This window comes from Boleophthalmus pectinirostris, unplaced genomic scaffold (genome assembly GCF_026225935.1).
Source record: "Boleophthalmus pectinirostris isolate CB_2022bp ecotype Guang Dong unplaced genomic scaffold, ASM2622593v1 HiC_scaffold_1, whole genome shotgun sequence".
NCBI lineage: Eukaryota > Metazoa > Chordata > Actinopteri > Gobiiformes > Gobiidae > Boleophthalmus > Boleophthalmus pectinirostris.
Genome location: NW_026570970.1, coordinates 37,151,047 through 37,172,168, shown reverse-complemented (window position 1 = coordinate 37,172,168; position 21,122 = coordinate 37,151,047). Strand labels below are relative to the sequence as shown.

At 42.3% G+C, this 21,122-nt stretch overlaps 1 protein-coding gene across 1 annotated transcript in view; it reads right to left on the bottom strand.

Moving 5' to 3' along the window:
* Positions 1-1,614: 1,614 nt before the first annotated feature.
* The window catches only part of LOC129408942 (uncharacterized), a 39,395-nt gene continuing 19,887 nt past the window's right edge, over positions 1,615-21,122 (bottom strand). The window contains exons 2-3 of the mRNA XM_055153810.1: positions 4,211-4,908; positions 1,615-1,685 (exon numbers count right to left, since the gene is read on the bottom strand). Coding sequence (XP_055009785.1) covers positions 1,615-1,685; positions 4,211-4,908 — 769 coding nt within the window. The remainder of the gene's footprint in view (positions 1,686-4,210; positions 4,909-21,122) is intronic.

Genomic DNA, 21,122 nt, shown 5'->3' with positions numbered 1-21,122 from the left:
CAACAAATGAAGTAATGTTGGTCTTAGCTAATGCTGTTATGCATGATTATGTGTTTTCTTGTCAATATCTCTAAAAATGTTGATGTTGCAGCCATTTTTAATTGGTAAACATCCAAAAGTTTACTCATTCTTCCCTGATATCCAGGGATTATTCCCTGTTGCTTTCATCAAATATACATTCAATTGTTCAAGAGAAATGTTGCTGACAAACCAATAGAAGAGGGAAGGATTTTCTGACTAGTGGGTCTTCTCACTACTGGACCTTCTGACTAGTGGGCTTTCTGACTAGTGGGCTTTCTGACTAGGGGGCTTTCTGACTAGTGGGCTTTCTGACTAGGGGGCTTTCTGATGATAAGGGTTTAACCAAATATACAGTCATGGACAAAATTGTTGGTTCCCTCTGGCAATGAAAGAAAAATCAACAATCATCACTGAAATAACTTGAAACTGAGAAAAGCAATAATAAATAAAAATGTACTGAAAATTGTCCAACAAAAATCAAACATTGCTTTTCACCAGTGGTTAAACAGAATAATTAGAAAAAAACAAAATAATGAAACTGGCCTGGACAAAAATGATGGTACCTTAACTTTATATTTTGTTGCACAACCTTATGAGGCAAACTCTGGTCAACAGGTATTTTGACCCATTTCTCGTGAGTAAACTGTTCTGTCTCAGGTTTAAAGGGTTCCTTCTCCAGACAGCATGTTTCAGCGCCTTATCCATCAGAATACAAACTGAAGTTATGACATCAAGAATTACAATCACAAAATGAAAATGTACAATTGCGCTTTTTCAGTACAAGTACAAATTCACAGACGCAACTCGACTGTCAAAAGTACATCAACACTTCACAGGCAGAAGAAACTTCCATCGAGATGCCAGAACCAGGACTGAAGCAGGACTAAACCAAGTCTAAACCAGGACTAAACCAGGTCTAAACCAGGTCTAAACCAGGTCTAAACCAGGTCTAAACCAGGACTAAACCAGAACTAAATCAGGTCTAAACCAGGTCTAAACCAGGACTGAACCAGGACTAAACCAGGTCTAAACCAGGACTGAACCAGGTCTAAATCAGGACTGAACCAGGTCTAAACCAGGACTGAACCAGGACTGAACCAGGACTGAACCAGGACTAAACCAGGACTGAACCAGGTCTAAACCAGGACTTAACCAGGTCTAAACCAGGACTAAACCAGGACTGAACCAGGTCTAAACCAGGACTAAACCAGGACTAAACCAGGACTAAACCAGGACCAAACCAGGACTGAACCAGGACTAAGCCAGGTCTAAACCAGGACTAAACCTGGACTAAAACCAGGACTAAGTGAGGTCTGAACCAGGACTAAACTGTTAAACAATTATTTTGGGTTTAATTTTGAGAAAAAAAAAAAAAATTAGAAATAAGAAAAATCGTAGAAATAAGAAAAATCGCAGAAGTAAGGGAACATAGAGCTGAGGGACCTGCATGTTTGTTTTGTTGAAATGTTCCATGCTTCTCTCTGATTGGTTAATCCTCCTCTCAATCACTCTTAAATCATGGACACAGGACACATTCCGGAGCCTCTCTTTGTAAAGTCTGGTAGTGTGGCCACGGCCGCGCGGGTCAGAGTTTCACTGGAATTTGCCGTGAGCGTCACAGGAAAACGGTCGGAGCTGCTCTCGACAGGAGTCAGTGACAGCTCCTGGAGGAATGTGTCAAAAACCCAAACTATTTACACTAATGAGCAACACAAAGAGAGGAAGAGAGAGAGACGCTTCCTCCGCTGATAAAACCGAGACCAACCGGCTCCAGGGGGAATCTAACCCACAACCTCTAATCACTAACACAGAGAGGTGAGGAGTCTAACCCACAACCTCCAAACACTAACACAAAGAAATTGGGAGTCTGTTGTGTCCTTAGGCAAGACACTTAGCCCTCTTTGGGGAAGTGGACAATCTCTGTATAAAACTGTTACATGACAAACAGAGAGATGAGGAGTCTAACCCACAACCTCCAAACACTGACACACGGAGATCAGGAGCCGCAGTCTTCAACTACGAACACAGAGACATCAGGAGTCTAACCCATTCCATTCCATTTTCTTCCACTTATCCGGGGCCGGGGCGCGGGGGCAGCAGTCTAAGCAGGGACTCCCAGACTTCCCTTTCCACGCACACCTCCTCCAGCTTCTCCAGGGGGACCCCGAGGTGTTCCCAGGCCAGACGAGAGACATAGTCCCTCCAGCGTGTCCTGGGTCTTCCCCAGTGTCTCCTCCCGGGGGGACATAAACACCTCCCGAGGGAGGCGCCCAGGAGGCATCCGGAACAGATGCCCAAACCACCTCAACTGGCTCCTCTCAACGTGGAGGAGCAGCAGCTCTACTGCGAGCTCCTCCCGTGTGACTGAGCTCCTCACCCTATCTCTAAGGGAGCGCCCAGCCACCCTGTGGAGGAAACTCATTTCAAGCGCATGTATCTCATCCTTTCGGTCATTACCCAGAGCTCATGACCATAGGTGATGACCATAGGTGAGAGTAGGAACGAAGACTGACTGGTAAAATCGAGAGCTTTGCCTTTCGGCTCAGCTCCCTCTTCGCCACAACAGTCCGATACAGCGACCGCATCACTGCCGATGCTGCACCGATCCACCTGTCAATCTCACGCTCCGTCCTCCCCTCACTCGTGAACAAGACCCCGAGATACTTGAACTCCTCCACTTGAGGCAGGGACTCTCCACCCACCCGAAGAGGACAAGACACCTTTTTCCGGTCGAGAACCATGGCCTCGGATTTGGAGGAGCTGATCTTCATCCCAGCCGCTTCACACTCGGCTGCAAACCGCCCCAGTGCACATTGCAGGTCCTGGTTCAATGAAGCCAACAGGACAACATCGTCTGCAAACAGCAGAGATGAAATCCTGTGGTCCCCAAACCGGACCCCCTCCGGCCCCTGACTGCGCCTAGAAATTCTGTCCATAAACACAATGAACAGAACCGGTGACAAAGGGCAGCCCTGGCGGAGTCCAACATGCACCGGGAACAGGTCTGACTTACTGCCGGCAATGAACACAGCTCCTGCTCCGGTCATACAGGGACCGGACAGCCCTTAGCAAAGGGCCCCGAACCCCATACTCCCAGAGCACCCCCCACAGGACACCACGAGGGACACGGTCGAATGCCTTCTCCAAGTCCACAAAGCACATGTGGACTGGTTGGGAAAACTCCCATGAACCCTCGAGCACCCTATGGAGAGTGTAGAGCTGGTCCAGTGTTCCACGACCAGGGCGAAAACCACATTGCTCCTCCTGGATCCGAGGTTCGACTATCGGCCGGATTCTCCTCTCCAGTACCCTGGCATAGACCTTACCAGGAAGGCTGAGGAGTGTGATTCCCCTATAGTTGGAACACACCCTCCGGTCCCCCTTCTTATACAGAGGGACCACCACCCCGGTTTGCCAGTCCAGAGGTACTGTCCCCGACCGCCACGCGATGTTGCAGAGGCGTGTCAGCCAAGACAGCCCCACAACATCCAGAGACTTAAGGTACTCAGGACGGATCTCATCCAACCCCGGAGCCTTGCCACCAAGGAGCTTTCCAACCACCTCAGTGACTTCAGCCAGGGTGATGGATGAGTCCGCCTCCGAGTCCCCAGCCTCGGCTTCCTCCTCGGACAACGTCCCCAGTTGAGGTCAGCAGCTCTCCCCCCACACTGTAAACAGTGTTGGTGAAGAACTGCTTCCCCCTCCTGAGGTGCCGGACGGTTTGCCAGAATTTCCTTTAGGCCGTCCAATAGTCCTCCTCCATGGCCATGGAGTCTAACCCACAACTTCCAAATCCTAACAGGAGTCTGTTGTGTCCTTAGGCAAGACACTTAGCCCTCTTCGTCGTCAGTGTTTGTGTGTGAATGGGGAAGTGGACAAACGCTGTATAAAACTGTGACATGACAAACAGAGAGACATGAGGAGTCTAACCCACAACCTCCAAACACTGACACACTGAGATCAGGAGCCGCAACCTTCAACCACAAACACAGAGACATCAGGAGTCTAACCCACAACCTCCAGACATTAACACAGAGAAATTGGGAGTCTTTTGTGTCCTTAGGCAAGACACTTAGCCCTCCTCGTCGCCAGTGTTTGTGTGCATTTGTGTGTAAATGGGGAAGTGGACAAGTGCTGTATAAAACTGTGACATGACAAACAGAGAGACATGAGGAGTCTAACCCCCAACCTGGGAGGTGTGAGGCGGTGTAAGGCGGTGTGAAGCGGTGTGAGGAGGGGTGAGGCGGTGTGAAGCGGGTGAAGGCGGGTGAGGGGGTGAAGGCGGGGTGAGGCGGTGTGAAGCGGGGTGGGGCGGTGTGAGGAGGTGTGAGGCGGGGTGAGGTGGTGTGAGGCGGTGTGAGGCGGTGTGAGGCGGGGTGGGGCGGGGTGAGGCGGTGAGTGTGTGAGGAGGGGTGAGGCGGGGTGGGGCGGTGTGAGGCGCTGTGAAGTGGGGTGAGGCGGTGTGAAGTGGGGGCGGGGTGGGGCGGGGGTGAGGCGGTGTGAGGAGGTGTGAAGCGGGGTGGGGCGGTGTGAGGCGGTGTGAAGTGGGTGAGGCGGTGTGAGGCGGGGTGGGGCGGGTGAGGAGGTGTGAGGCGGTGTGAAGCGGGGTGAGGAGGTGTGAGGAGGTGTGAGGCAGTGTGAAGCGGGGTGAGGCGGTGTGAGGAGGGTGAGGCGGGGTGGGGCGAGAGGTGGTGTGAAGTGGGGTGAGGCGGTGTGAAGCGGGTGAAGTGTGGTGAGGCGGTGTGAGGCGGTGTGAGGAGGTGTGAGGCGGTGTGAGGCGGTGTGAAGTGGGGTGAGGCGGTGTGAGGCGGTGTGAGGCGGTGTGAAGCGGGGTGAGGCGGTGTGAGGAGGGGCAGGATGAGCGGTGTGGTGCAGAAATAGCCTGGCCTTGTCACATCTGCTCGTGCTTCTAAACTTAGCTTTAATAAGAGCGCAGTGTGTGTGTGCGTTTGCGTGCGTGTGTGTGCGTGTGTGTGTGTGTGTGTGCGTGTGTGTGCATGTGCGTGTGTGTGTGTGTGTGCCTGTGTGTGCATGTGCGTGTGTGTGTGTGAGGTGAGAGAGTGCAGCTGTTCAGCCTCTGCCCCGTCACCACAGGCTGCACGCTTTAACACCTGCTCCAAATAAACACACACACACTTTAATTCATACACACACACACTCACTCACTTTACACACACACACACACACTCACTTTACACACATACACACACACACTCACTTTACACACATACACACACACAATCACACAGAGGAAGAAGAACTTTTACTCAAGTAACAGTACTATTACTCTGTACTACATTAGGAGCTTTGTGTTATATTTTTGTACAAAAAGTGTTCTATAAATAAAGTTCAATCTGATTTTTTTTTTTTGTACTATTACTGAAGTGACAGTACTGATACTCTTTACTATATATTACTCAAGTAAGATTACTGTCACACTGTACTTTATAATACTCAAGTAACTGTACTGATACTCTGTACTACTTTAAGCGCTTTATGTGTATTTTTGTGTGAAAAGTTCTATATAAACAAAGTTTGATCAGATTTTTTTTTTTATACTATTACTGAAGTAAGAGTACTGATACTCTGTACTATATATTACTCAAGTAAGAGTACTAATACACTGTACTATATACTACTCAAGTAAGAGTACTGTTACAATGTACTATATTACTCACTTAAGAGTACTGATACCCTGTACTATATATTACTCAAGTAAGAGTACTGTTACACTGTACTATATATTACTCAAGTAAGAGTACTGTTACACTGTACTATATATTACTCAAGTAAGAGTACTGTTACACTGTACTATATATTACTCAAGTAAGAGTACTGTTAAATTGTAGTATATTATTCAGGTAAGAGTACTGATACTCTGTACTATATTACTCAAGTAAGAGTATTTCCACACTCTACAATATTTTACTCAAGTAGGAGTAAAAGTATGTTGTCTTAAAACTACTCAGAGAAGTAGAGTTTTTAAAAGTTACTCGAGTAAATGTAACTGTTGTGTTGGGATAAAATCCTTTAGTCTTTTAGGATCACAGGCCGTTCACAAACTGCTTCCTCTCTCCCTCTCTCTTTTCCTCTTTCACACCAGAGCTGTCATCACTTCTTTTTCTGACTCACGTCCAGAGGTTCTCCCCTTCTCTCTTTCCTCCTTCTCTCTTTCCTCCTTCTCTCTTTCCTCCTTCTCTCTTTCCTCCTCCTCTCGTTCTTTCTCTTTCACCCAGTCTCTTTCGGTCCTGTCCCCTCTTTCTCTCTTCTCCCCGTCTCACTGTTTCTCCCTCTGCCTCCTTCCTACTCATCTCTCTCTCAGACTCTTTTTCTCCCTCTTTCTCCCCCCTTGCTTCTCCCATTTTCTCTCTCTTGCCTTCTCTCCTCTCTCTCTTTTCCTTTCTCTCTCTATCTCTCTCTTTCTTTCGCAGCAGCTGTCATCACTCTGTTTTCTGGCTTCATTCCAGAGGTGTCTTCCTGGAAACTCCTGCCCTCTTCCCTCTTCCCTCTCTCTCTCACCCCTCCCCCACACCCTCGTTCCTCCTCTTTCCCCCGCGCTCACCCCTCTCTCTCTTCCCCCTCTTCCTCCCCCTCTTCCACAGAACACTATAGTGGGACATACCATGGCTCTTTCAGCTGTTCAGACACCGGACATAACCGAGCCTGAAGAATGCACCCGACTCCACTCAAACACCAACAACACAACACACAACACACAACACACAACACACAACACACAACTCACAACACACCACACACAACTCACAACACACAACACACAACACACAACTCACAACACACAACTCACAACACACACACACACACACAACACAACAACTCACAACACACACACACACTCACACACACAACACACACACACACACACAACACACACACACACTCACAACACACAACACACAACATCACAACACACAACTCACAACACACACACACACACAACTCACAACACACAACACACACACACACACACACACACACAACACAACACACTCACAACACTCACAACACAACACACAACTCACAACACTCACAACACACAACACACAACTCACAACTCACAACACACAACTCACAACTCACAACACACAACACAACTCACAACACACAACACACAACACACACACACTCACAACACACAACTCACAACTCACAACACACAACTCACAACACACAACTCACAACTCACAACACACACACAACACACAACTCACAACACACAACTCACAACTCACAACACACAACACACACACATCACAACACACAACACAACACTCACAACTCACACACACAACTCACAACACACACACACACAACTCACAACACACAACACACAACTCACAACACACACACACACACAACTCACAACACACACACAACACACACTCACACAACTCACAACACACAACTCACAACACACAACACACAACTCACAACACACAACTCACAACACACAACACACTCACAACACAAACTCACAACACACAACACACAACTCACAACACACAACACACAACTCACAACACACAACACAACTCACAACACACAACTCACAACACACAACTCACAACACACAACACACACACAACTCACAACACACAACTCACAACACACAACACACAACACACACACTCACAACACACAACACACAACTCACAACACACACACACACAACACACAACACACAACTCACAACACACAACTCACAACACACAACACACAACACACAACACAGACTGGCACAAAAAACACACAGTTTTACACACAACATGATCATTTAAACGACTCACATGAAACCGTTTATGTTCTAATGTTTCCTCGTCCAGTGTTGGGGAGTAACAGATTACATGTACTGGAGTTAGGTAATCAGAGTACAAATTATGAGTAACTGTATTCAGTTACAGTTACTGTTTCAGTGAGTGGTAATTGGATTACAGTTACTTGGTTGAAATAAATGGATTACACAGAGGGATTTTCTTGTTTTCACATTTTATTTTCATTGACGGACACTAAACCACTTCTAAAACCAGGTCTAAACTAGGACTAAAACAGGTCTAAACCAGGTCTAAACCAGGTACAAACCAGGTACAAACCAGGTACAATCCAGGACTAAAACCAGGACTAAAACCAGGACTAAAACCAGGACTAAAACCAGGACTAAACCAGGTCTAAACCAGGTACAAACCAGGACTAAAACCAGGACTAAACCAGGACTAAAACCAGGACTAAACCAGGTCTAAACCAGGTCTAAACTAGGTCTAAACCAGGACTAAACCAGATCTAAACCAGGTCTAAACCAGGACTAAACCAGGTCTAAACCAGGTCTAAACCAGGTACAAGCCAGGACTAAAACCAGGTCTAAACCAGGACTAAAACCAGGACTAAAACCAGGTCTAAACCAGGTACAAGCCAGGACTAAAACCAGGACTAAAACCAGGACTAAACCAGGTCTAAACCAGGACTAAACTAGGTCTAAACCAGGTCTAAACCAGGTCTAAACCAGGTCTAAACCAGGACTAAACCAGGTCTAAACCAGGTCTAAACTATGTCTCAAACAGGATTTAACAGGACTAAATCCTGCTGTGTGGACGTGTCTCCTCTTCTTCTATCAATAATATTTTTAATTTGGTTCAGTAAAGTCTGGACTTTTTATTTTCTTTTAACAGACAAAATATCTTTTGTTACGATATCCTGGTCTTTGCTTCTCTACAGCAAATCAAGTAATCCAAAGTATTCAGATTACATTACTCACTTTAAGTAATTGAATGGATTCTGTTACAAACTACATTTTGGAGTATGTAATCTGTAATCTGTAGGGGATTACATTTTAAAAGTCACCTTCCCAACACTGTCCTCATCACAAACAGAGCTGGAGTTGTGTTTTGTTTCATTCACAAAACCTGCACATTTATTTAGACAGAGTTCGTCTCTCAAACAGAAAACACTCTGTTCCAACTTGTGATGTCATGTGGTGATACAGGAAGAGCTCCACTGTGTTTTTAAACCACACACACCTGCCTCCGTGAAGTTGGCCTCGTACCAAACGCACACCTACACAAAAACTCATGTGAATAGTTTGTGCTTCGTTTGTGCTGCAAAAAGTTTGGTTTGTGCTGTTTTAGTTTTGGAAATATTAATGATTCTTTTCCAGGTCAAACTGGGGTCAGCCAGCCTCCAGGAAACTTCAACATGCTCGAAAACGACACAAAACGGAGTCAATCGTTTGTGCTGTTTTGTGCTGCAAAAAGTTTAGTTCTTAAGATATGAACAGTTTAATTTTGGGCTGTTGGCGTCATCCAGCCTCTCAAAATGTGAAACAGCCTCAAAACAGCAGAAAATTACACCAAACATTTGTATTTGGTTTGTGCTGTTTTGTGCTGTAACAGTTTTCAATTGTGCAAGTTTAATTCTACATTTATACATTTTTTATTAGTTTATTTTTATTAGTTTTAGTCCTGTTTTAGTCCTGGTTTTAGACCTGGTTTAGTCCTGGTTTTAGACCTGTTTTAGACCCGGTTTCGTCCTGGTTTTAGACCTGTTTTAGTCCTGGTTTTAGACCTGTTTTAGACCTGGTTTAGTCCTGGTTTTAGACCTGTTTTAGACCTGTTTTAGACCTGGTTTAGTCCTGGTTTTAGACCTGTTTTAGTCCTGGTTTTAGACCTGTTTTAGACCTGTTTTAGACCCGGTTTAGTCCTGGTTTTAGACCTGTTTTAGACCTGGTTTAGACCTGGTTTTAGACCTGGTTTAGTTCTGGTTTAGTCCTGGTTTTAGACCTGTTTTAGTCCTGGTTTTAGACCTGTTTTAGACCCGGTTTAGTCCTGGTTTTAGACCTGGTTTAGTTCTGGTTTAGTCCTGATTTTAGACCTGTTTTAGTCCTGGTTTTAGACCTGTTTTAGACCTGGTTTAGTCCTGGTTTTAGAGCCTGGTTTAGTTCTGGTTTAGGGGAGGAGGGACTGTCCACACAGCGTACGGGACAGGGGGGACGGTCTGCGTGGTGTATGGGAAAGGGGACGGTCTACTGCTTAAAATGTTTTATTAATGCCAAATAAAATCTCCAGCACAAATGATGCATGATATGTTTACATTCATCATTTCTATATTTGACTTTAAGCTCATACTTAGTTTGCTGGACTGCAGTTTATCATCCCACCCGCCCGCTCCTGCCCACAGTGCCACAGTTTTCTCTAGTGTAGTTGTGTGTATTGTCACAGTGTAGTGCAGTTCTAGGTATTTTTAAAGTGTAGTGTAATTGTAAGTATTTTTACAGTATAGTGTGTAATGCAGTTATTATTATTTTTGCTGAAATGATATGAGGTCATTTCTGCTCGGCTGACGGCAGTGACACAAATGAAGCACAAATGATTGACAGAGTTTTGGTGTAGGTTTGTGTTTGATGGGGGACAACTTCACACAGGTCACACATCTTCACTAGAATCATTTGGATCATCAAGTAAAGGTAAGAGGAGGTGTTCACATGAAAACCACCATTTTATGACATCACAAGGTGGAGCAGAGCATTGTGAGCTTTGGGGATGTCGACAGACTAATAATAAAAGGTTAGTCAAATGTGTGAACACTCTTGGTATGTTTTTAATCAAGTAACATTATAGCATGTCTTAAAGCTCACAAGAGTCAGCAAACTGTCATAGCGCAGCATCACTTTCTTATATACGCCACTGTCCACTTTATATATGTTTCTTTTCTTAATGCCTAGAAATATGTTCACATTGCAGTGCACCTCTGTGTATTTTTTTCTGCCCTTATACATAAATAAAAGTATTAAAAATCTATAACATATATGCAGTGTTGGGAAGGTGACTTTTAAAATGTATTCCCCTACAGATTACAGATTACATCCCCCAAAATGTAGTTTGTAACGTAATCCATTAAATTACTTAAAGTGAGTAACGTAATCTGAATACTTTGGATTACTTGATATTGTCATGTTTTTTAAAACTACATGAATGTACCAACCACATCCTGAAAATTCATGTTTGTTCTCTTCAAATTGGCCCTGGTTTAGACCTGGTTTAGTCCTGGTTTAGACCTGGTTTAGTCCTGATTTAGTCCTGGTTTTAGTCCTGGTTTAGACCTGGTTTAGTCCTGATTTAGTCCTGGTTTTAGTCCTGGTTTAGACCTGGTTTAGACCTGGTCTTTAGACTTGGTTTAGACCTAGTTTAGACCTGTTTTAGTCCTGGTTTTAGTCCTGGTTTAGACCTGGTTTAGACCTGGTTTAGACCTGGTTTAGACCCGGTTTAGTCCTGGTTTTAGTCTTGGTTTAGTTCAGGTTTAGCCCAAAATGTGAAAACTGGAAAATACCACCATGTAATCCATTTATTTCAACAAAGTAACTGTAATCCAATTACCACTCACTGAAACAGTAACTGTAACTGAATACAGTTACTCATAATTTGTACTCTGATTACATAATAATAAATTACTAAACCCCACCCCATTTTCTATAGTGTCACTTCCTATTTGTGTGTAAAGCATCTTTGACTGTCCAAAAAAGTGCTGTATAGTTCCAATGTATTATTATTAGTAATTATTACGTACGCAAAAATTACGGTTCAGTACATACCTCGTTTTTGAGTTCACTGGCTCAAAATTCTAAATCTTTTCTGTCAGGAGAAAGAAACTCAAGTCAAATAATTTTTTCACAGTTTCTTCAGAAAGTGGAGGCATTATTCAACCCCAAAGTCCTGCGTGTTCCAGCTGAAAGGACTTTAAACCAAAAGATTAGTATGACAAGTTTGTGGAGCTGATCTTAAACAAATAGTGAGAAGGTTCAACATTTGTGGATCAGAAGTTTGGAGATGTCTTCAGTGGATTTTAGGCCCTTGCTCATGTACTAGTATAAGCTGCCATGTTTGTCCCTGCAGACTGACTTCCTTGGCCACATACCGTGAGCATGTGTAAACACAGATAGCACCATGTTGTTACCGTTCCTCTGATGGACAGATCTGATAAATGAGTGCACTTCCTCCTCCATCTCCTCCCTTCACTCCCGTCCGTTCACTGTTAAAAGCATATCTGGAGTTTTGACAAAGATAAGACTGAAAGTGATCTCATTTGGTGAGATTATTTAACATATTTTGCACTTAGTTTTCTTGAGTAACACTTTTGAAATCTACTTTCGCTCTAAAAAACAGTTTGTAATAAACCCAAAAGAGCCCTGGGTGAGTTCAAACTGGTCTTGTCCTGGTTTGAACCCAGTGAGTCCAAATCTAGTCTTGGTTCGGTTCTGCTTTAGTCCAGTAGTAGGAGTTACTGACTGTGTTTACATGCACATCCATCAGTATCCTGGTTATGATCGGGTTTTTTGAGAATCCCGGTTTCGTCATGGTGCATGTAGACGCAGTATCCCGGGCTCAGTATCTCAATAAAGCAGTATCCCGGTTTCCAGTAACCAGGATACTGCAGCTGGTATATTTCAATAGTATAGACTGTAACATAAAGTTAAGTGCACATGCATCCAAAAGACAAACCCTTTTCAGTCTTTTCACCGCAACAGTAGCGACATAAATAAAGTGACCAACATAAATAAAATGATTGACATAAATAAAATGATCGACATAGATAAAGTGACCAGCATGAATAGTGACAAACATAAATAAAGTGATAAACATAAATAAAGTGACCAACATAAGGGCCTGGTCAAGCAGAAGTAAACAGCAAGGCCAAAAATTCAAGTTAACTATTTCTATAAAATATGTCAGTCCTTCCAAGCAAATTTTTATCATTTTAAATATTTTTTTTTAATTATGTGTCTTCATCAACAGTTCAAAGATGGAATAACACAAGATATGATGAAATACATCCATTTATTGACATGATTTGCAGGTCTTTGAAATTTGGGAAATAATTTTTGTTCCATGTTTCATACATGGTCTGTTTAAAACATATGGAACTTTAGAACCAAAAATGGTACAGAAAAAAGGTCAACAGTTTCATAAACTAGAGTACATATGTATCTGTTCAATACATTTTTATATCAGATGCATTAACTTGAATTTTTGGCCTTGTTGTTTACTTCTGCTTGACCGGGCCCAGTGGTTGAGTGAGGTTCCTGCCTGAGGGATTGAGGCTTTAATAGTCCATGTTCAGGGTGAGAAAAGTCAGCTGTGATTCTCAGCAGACCCACAATGCACCGCTGTGGTCTGGGTCTGTCCCCGTGGGCTCGGCGTACCACACAAGTGCTGGTGGTGTGACGGCCCATGACGGTGTTTGACAGAGAAGGGACTGGCAGGTTCACATGTGATGCTGTTTTTACCTGTCCACACTGATGTTCTCTTTTTACAGTGTAGTGTGTGTATTTTTTTAGGGCTGGGCGTCATAGACATCAGTACTCGGTGTTGATTCTCTTCTTACTCATCTATGGACACAGTTTCCGTAGCAGGGGTGACTGTCTGTTTCTTGACGGGAAAAAAATTGATGTAAAAACTGTGCCAAAAATAATCCGTCCTCGCAGAATAGTTTTGTGTTTGTGTTAAGACTTTTGCAAGCCTGTAGGTGCAGTGTTGTACCTGAACGCTCTCCCACACACAGAATAGTTCTACAGCTACAGAACTGTTTTACACACATTCAAATCAGTGGTGAAGATAAAAAAAATAAAAAAAAAATAAAAATTACTTGCGCACACACAAAATAATACTACAGATTTGCAAAACTACTGTACACATACATGTACAAAATATATTAGCACAAGCACTTTTTTTTTCTTTTTTTTTTTTTGCACAAACAGATTGGTTTGTACAGTTGCAAAACTTTATATCACATGTGAGACTGTTTTTACAAGTACAAAATATTTATGGCATTATTTTTATTCCATGTGTACAGGTACAGGAACTGCCAAATAAGTGTCAATGGGCAATTTTGAGCTCAATATTTTTCACGATATTTATTCACATTCAAGTGACATGAACTCGGTTTTGACCAAACATGAGGTTATGCTGTTCTGCCTCTGTAAGGTGGTGTAGTTGTATGTATTTTTAAAGTGTACTGTAGTTGTATGTATTTTTAAGTGTAATTGTAAGAATTTTTACAGTATAGTGCTGTGTGTATTTTTACTGTGTAGTGTGTATTTTTACAAGAGCAGTTGTGTGTATTTTTACATAACAGTATGTATTTGTAGTGTGTAGTTATATGTATTTGTACTGTGTAGTTGTGTGTATTTGTACCGTGTACTTGTATGTATTTGTACTGTGTAGTTGTGTATATTTGTACTGTGTAGTTGTATGTATTTGTACTGTATAGTTGTATATATTTGTATACTACAGTTTGTGTATTTGTACTGTGTAGCTGTATATATTTGTATATTGCAGTTGTGTGTATTTGTACTGTGTAGGTGTGTGTATTTGTACTGTGTGTGTGTGTATTTGTACAGTGTTGTGTGTGTATTTGTACACTGCAGTTGTATGTATTTGTACTGTGTATTTGGATGTATTTGTACTGTGTAGTGTGTGTATTTGTACTGTATTGTGTGTATTTGTACTGTGTAGTGTGTGTATTTGTACTGTGTTGTGTGTGTATTTGTACTGTGTATTGTATGTATTTGTACTGTATAGTTGTATATATTTGTACTGTGTAGCTGGATGTATTTGTACTGTGTTGTGTGTGTATTTGTACTGTGTAGCTGGATGTATTTGTACTGTGTGGTGCGTGTATTTGTACTGTGTTGTGCGTGTATTTGTACTGTGTATTGTGTGTATCTGTATTGTGTATTTGTTCTGTGTTGTGTGTGTATTTGTACTGTGTTGTGTATTTGTACTGTGTTGTGTGTGTTTTTGTACTGTGTATTGTGTGTATTTGTACTGTGTTGTGTGTGTATTTGTACTGTGTATTGTGTGTATTTGTACTGTGTATTGTGTGTATTTGTACTGTGTTGTGTGTGTATTTGTACTGTGTTGTGTGTGTATTTGTACTGTGTATTGTGTGTATTTGTACTGTGTATTGTGTGTATTTGTACTGTGTTGTGTGTGTATTTGTACTGTGTATTGTGTGTATTTGTACTGTGTATTGTGTGTATTTGTACTGTGTTGTGTGTGTATTTGTACTGTGTATTGTGTGTATTTATACTGTGTTGTGTGTGTATTTGTACTGTGTAGTGTGTGTGTATTTGTACTGTGTTTTTGTTTTTGTACTGTGTTGTGTGTGTTTTTGTACTGTGTTGTGTGTGTATTTGTACTGTGTTGTGTGTGTATTTGTACTGTGTTGTGTGTGTATTTGTACTGTGTAGTGTGTATATTTGTACTGTGTTGTGTGTGTTTTTGTACTGTGTTGTGTGTGTATTTGTACTGTGTTGTGTGTGTATTTGTACTGTGTATTGTGTGTATTTATACTGTGTAGTGTGTGTATTTGTACTGTGTTGTGTGTGTATTTGTACTGTGTAGTGTGTGTATTTGTACTGTGTATTGTGTGTATTTATACTGTGTTGTGTGTGTATTTGTACTGTGTAGTGTGTATATTTGTACTGTGTTGTGTGTGTATTTGTACTGTGTTGTGTGTGTTTTTGTACTGTGTAGTGTGTGTATTTGTACTGTGTTGTGTGTGTATTTGTACTGTGTATTGTGTGTATTTGTACTGTGTTGTGTGTGTATTTGTACTGTGTATTGTGTGTATTTGTACTGTGTTGTGTGTGTATTTGTACTGTGTTGTGTGTGTATTTGTACTGTGTATTGTGTGTATTTGTACTGTATTGTGTGTGCATTTATACTGTTTATTGTGTGTATTTGTACTGTGTTGTGTGTGTATTTGTACTGTGTATTGTATGTATTTGTACTGTATAGTTGTATATATTTGTACTGTGTAGCTGGATGTATTTGTACTGTGTGGTGCGTGTATTTGTACTGTGTTGTGCGTGTATTTGTACTGTGTTGTGTGTGTATTTGTACTGTGTATTGTGTGTATCTGTATTGTGTATTTGTTCTGTGTTGTGTGTGTATTTGTACTGTGTATTGTGTGTATCTGTATTGTGTATTTGTTCTGTGTTGTGTGTGTATTTGTACTGTGTTGTGTGTGTATTTGTACCGTGTTGTGTGTGTATTTGTACTGTATAGTTGTATATATTTATATACTGCTGTTGTATGTATTTGCACTGTGTATTGTGTGTATTTGTACTGTGTTGTGTGTGTGTATTTGTACTGTGTATTGTGTGTATTTGTGTGTATTTGTACTGTGTGTGTGTGTATTGTGTGTATTTGTACTGTGTACTGTGTGTATTGTGTGTGTGTATTTGTACTGTGTTATGTGTGTGTATTTGTACTGTGTATTGTGTGTGTATTTGTACTGTGTGTGTGTGTGTGTGTATTTATACTGTGTGTGTGTGTGTATTTGTACTGTGTTGTGTGTGTATTTGTGTGTACTGTGTTGTGTGTGTATTTGTGTACTGTGTATTGTGTGTATTTGTACTGTGTGTGTGTGTACTGTATTTGTACTGTGTATTGTGTGTATGTATTTATACTGTGTATTGTGTGTATTTGTACTGTGTTGTGTGTGTGTATTTGTACTGTGTATTGTATGTATTTGTACTGTGTATAGTTGTATGTATATTTGTACTGTGTAGTACTGTGATGTATTTGTACTGTGTGATGCGTGTATTTGTACTGTGTTGTGTGTGTATTTGTACTGTGTGTGTGCTGTGTATTTGTACTGTGTATTGTGTGTATTTGTACTGTGTATTGTGTGTATTTGTACTGTTGTACTGTGTGTGTGTATTTGTACTGTGTGTGTGTGTATTTGTACTGTGTATTGTACTGTGTGTGTGTATTTGTACTGTGTTGTGTGTGTATTTGTACTGTGTATTGTGTATTTGTGTGTGTGTATTTGTACTGTGTATTGTGTGTATTGTATGTGTACTGTGTAGTGTGTGTGTATTTGTACTGTGTATTGTGTGTGTGTATTTGTACTGTGTGTGTACTGTGTGTATGTGTGTATTTGTACTGTGTATTGTGTGTATTTGTACTGTGTGTGTGTGTGTATTTGTACTGTGTATGTGTGTGTATTTGTGTACTGTGTATGTGTGTGTATTGTGTGTGTATTTGTACTGTGTATTGTGTGTATTGTGTGTATTGTGTGTATCTTTTCTCCTGTTTTGGTTTGTCTCTTTCCTCTGAGCCTGTGATTACACTCAGACTGGGCGCCTGCACTTCCTCCTCTGTCCTCTCCTCCTCTCCTCCTCTCCTCCTCTCCTCTCTCTCTCCTCTTCCTCCTCGTCTCCTTCTTCTTCTTTCTCTCCGTTGTTTCTGTTCGTTCCGTTCTTGTTCGTGGCGTTTTTACCTCTCTTCCTCTTGTTCTTCTGTGTTTGACATGAGTGGAGTGGACAGGCCACTTTTCCCGCTCACTCTCATTCTCCCTCTCTCCTCTTCCTCTCCTCCTCCTCCTCTCCTCCTCCTCTCCTCCTCTTCTCCTCCTCCCTCTCTCCTCCTCCCTCTCTCCTCCTCTTGTTCCAGTGTATGGTTTGACATGAGTGCAGTGGACATTGCACTTATCCGGGTCAGACAGAACCAGCTCAGAGGCTCAGGGAAATAACACGGAACAGAAATAACAGCGTTTACATTAGAAAGACAAGAACGTGCAGCACTCGCCCCACAACCGTAGAGTCACAGGTTCAAACCCCGCACTAAATATTTGTACACTTCACTGTTTCTGTTCTGTTTCAGATTATTAAAAAGGACGTATTATGCAACATCGATTTTGAGCTTTCTCTCATGTACTAGAGGTTTAAGAGTCGTCCACGCATGTTTGAGGAATCTAGCGATCTCTCCTGGGCCCTATCCAAACCCTCCTTACAGTTAGTTGTAAGATTCTGTACAAGGCTCCACCCACAAGCCTACGTTGCCCATGTTCCCACAGGAATATTCTCCATAAACACACAAAAACATGATACAAAACTGTACGCAGCATTCCTGGTCTTTAGTGCTGATTGTGTTGTGATAGTGCTCTGAAGGGGGAGTGACTTTGCATGGAGAGCAAAGAGAAGGGGCACTCAGATTGTCAGATACAAAAGTGAAACTTTTAAAACATGAATACGTTGCTTTCGGTGAATATATCATTTTCAGAACAACAAAAGGAACATGATGATCTAAATACGTCGTGTTACTCTTAATGAAGTCAAATACATGAACACATTAATAAAAACATAATCCACTTGAATGTTATTTTGTAATTGAGTTTGCAGGTTCTCCCAGGTCCTGTCCAGGATCCTGGTTCAGGTCTAGTCCAGTGCCCCAGTCCTGGTTTAGTTCTGTTTTAGTGGTTCTTCAGGACTTTTCTCTGACTGTCAGTGTTGGGGAGTAACAGATTACATGTACTGGAGTTAGGTAATGAGAGTACAAATTAGGAGTAACTGTATTTAGTTACAGTTACTGTTTTAATGAGTGGTAATTGGATTACAGTTACTTTGTTGAAATAAATGCATTACAATGTATGTATTAATGTATTTTCCTGTTTTCACATTTTTAAACTAGATCTAAACCAGGACTAAACCAGAAGTAAAACCAGATCTAAACCAGGTCTAAAACAGGTCTAGTTCAGATCTAGTTTAGACCTGGTTTTAGTCCTGGTTTAGTCCTGAGTTAGATCTAAACCATGTCTAAACCAAGACTAAACCAGGACTAAACCATGTCTCAAACAGGATTTAACAGGACTAAATCCTGCTGTGTGGACGTGTCTCCTTCTCTTCTATCAATAATATGTTTAATTTGTTTGAGTAAAGTCTGGACTTTTTATTTTCTTTTATCAGATAAAACATCTTACGTGAAGATGTCCTAGTCTTTGCTTCTCTACAGCAAATCAGGTAATCCAAAGTATTCAGATTACATTACTCACTTTAAGTAATTTAATGGATTATGTTACAAACTACATTTTGGGGGTTTGTAATCTGTAATCTGTAGGGGATTACATTTTAAAAGTCACCTTCCCAACACTGCTGACTGTACATTTCAGATGACATGACATTTTACAGGACAAACATCTTTAACACACATGAAGCAGCTCTTTGAATTTAGTTAAATGTTGTAAAACAGAGCTCATGACCATAGGTGAGGAGAGGAACATAGATTGACAGTAAATCGACAGCTTCGCCTTTCAACCCAACTCCCTCTTCACCACAACGGTCCGATACAGCGACCGCATCACTGCAGACGCTGCACCAATCCACCTGTCAATCTCACACTCCATCCTCCACTCACTCGAGAACAAGACCCCGAGATACTTGAACTCCTCCAGTTGAGGCAGGTACTGTCCACCCACCCAGAGACGACAAGACACCTTTTTCCTATCGGGAACTACGGCTTTGGATTTGAAGGAGCTGATCCTCATTCCAACCACTTCACACTAAGCTACAGACTGCCCCAGTGCTGCAGGTCCTGGTCTGATGAAGCCAACAGGACAACAGCAGGACACCGTAATATGCATCGTGTAATGACCAAAAGGACAAGATCATGGATAGAAGAGGTCAGATGAGTTTCAGGGTGGCTGGGCGCCCCCTTAGACTATGTTCACACTGCAGCCTGAAGTGACCAAAATCCGATTTTTGGGCCTCTAAGTGACCTGTATCTGATCTTTTAATGACAGTCTGAATGACCCAGGCCACTTGGATATGTGGTCCTGAAACCGATACATATCCGATCTTTTGACATGCCAAAGTGCATTCATCCACTTACACGTTATCAACAAGACACAAACGTCACTATTCTGCGCTGAAGTAGGTGAACATTGTTAATGAACTCCATGTGACTGAAGTGAAGCACATCACCACTCACCACTCTTGGCTCCGTCTCCACATCCACACGTTCCTTTGAACCGACTGCCCCACAAAACACCACGACCAAAAACCTCGTCCTTCTCCTTCTCAACAAGTAAGTTGTTCATGTTCTGGCTCCGGTACGAGAGGAACTTTAAAATCTCCAGGTGCTCAATGCTGCGTCCATGTTTGAACAACTTCCGTAAACACAGAGCACGCTCACTGCGCTTGACGTTGTCGTGTCTCCAGTGAACATGTGGGACACTTTCGGGCCGTTTAACGTTCACGCAGGGGATCACATACAAGTCGCATTTAATTGGAAATGTGAACGACCTCGCAAAAACATCGGATTTCACAAAAAAATCGGAATTGAGCGTTAAGCCCTGCAGTCTGAACGTAGCCTTAGAGATAGGGTGAGGAGCTCAGTCACACAGGAGGAGCTCGCAGTAGAGCCACTGCTCCACCACGTCGAGAGGAGCCAGTTGAGGTGGTTCGAGCATCTGTTTCGGATGCCTCCTGGGCGCCTCTCTCGGGAGGTGTTCCGGGCATGTCCCACTGGGAGGAGGCCCTGAGGAAGACCCAGGACACACTGGAGGGACTAAGTCTCTGAGCTGGCCTGGGAACGATTCGAGATCCTCCCAGAGGAGCTGGAGGAAGTGTTCATGGAAAGGACAATCTAGAAGGCCCTGCTCAGACTCCTGCCCCCGCGACCCGGCCCCGGATAAAGCAGAAGAAAATGGATGGATGTGTTGTTATACCGTGAGTTCTTGACTCTAGTCACTATTAGAAATGATCAGGGTCAACATTTGTGTGTTTTCATTTTGGAGATTTTATTGTAACGTACAATGTGATCAACAGGGAAAACTGTCCATGACCCGTCTGAGAATCTGACATTCGGAATCTCATCGTGATTGATCAAAAGTTTTGATTTGGTTTTATTTTGTGTGAAGAGAAACAATAAAAAAAGACTCACTATTAAAAGCTTCATGTATTTGACCTGTGTGTCTTAAATCTCACTCTCGACATAAACATTGGTAGAACAGTCAGATCCACTAACCCACAGGTTAGCTGCTGTGATTCCAGCTCCCACACATGAATGCCCATTGTCTGTCTAATTATAATTACTGTCTGATAGTCAGAAAGTGTGTGGTTAGCATACTAGTTGTTATAGTACTGCTATGCCAAAACTCTGCTCTGGTTTCTGAGAATTGTGAAAAGAGCTTATAAACTCATCATAATGAGAATGCTCAGAATGTATAAGGTACTGAATTTTTCAGACTGTAAGTTGCTCCAGCCATAAAATGTGTAATGAAGAAGAAAGAAATATAATATGTTACAC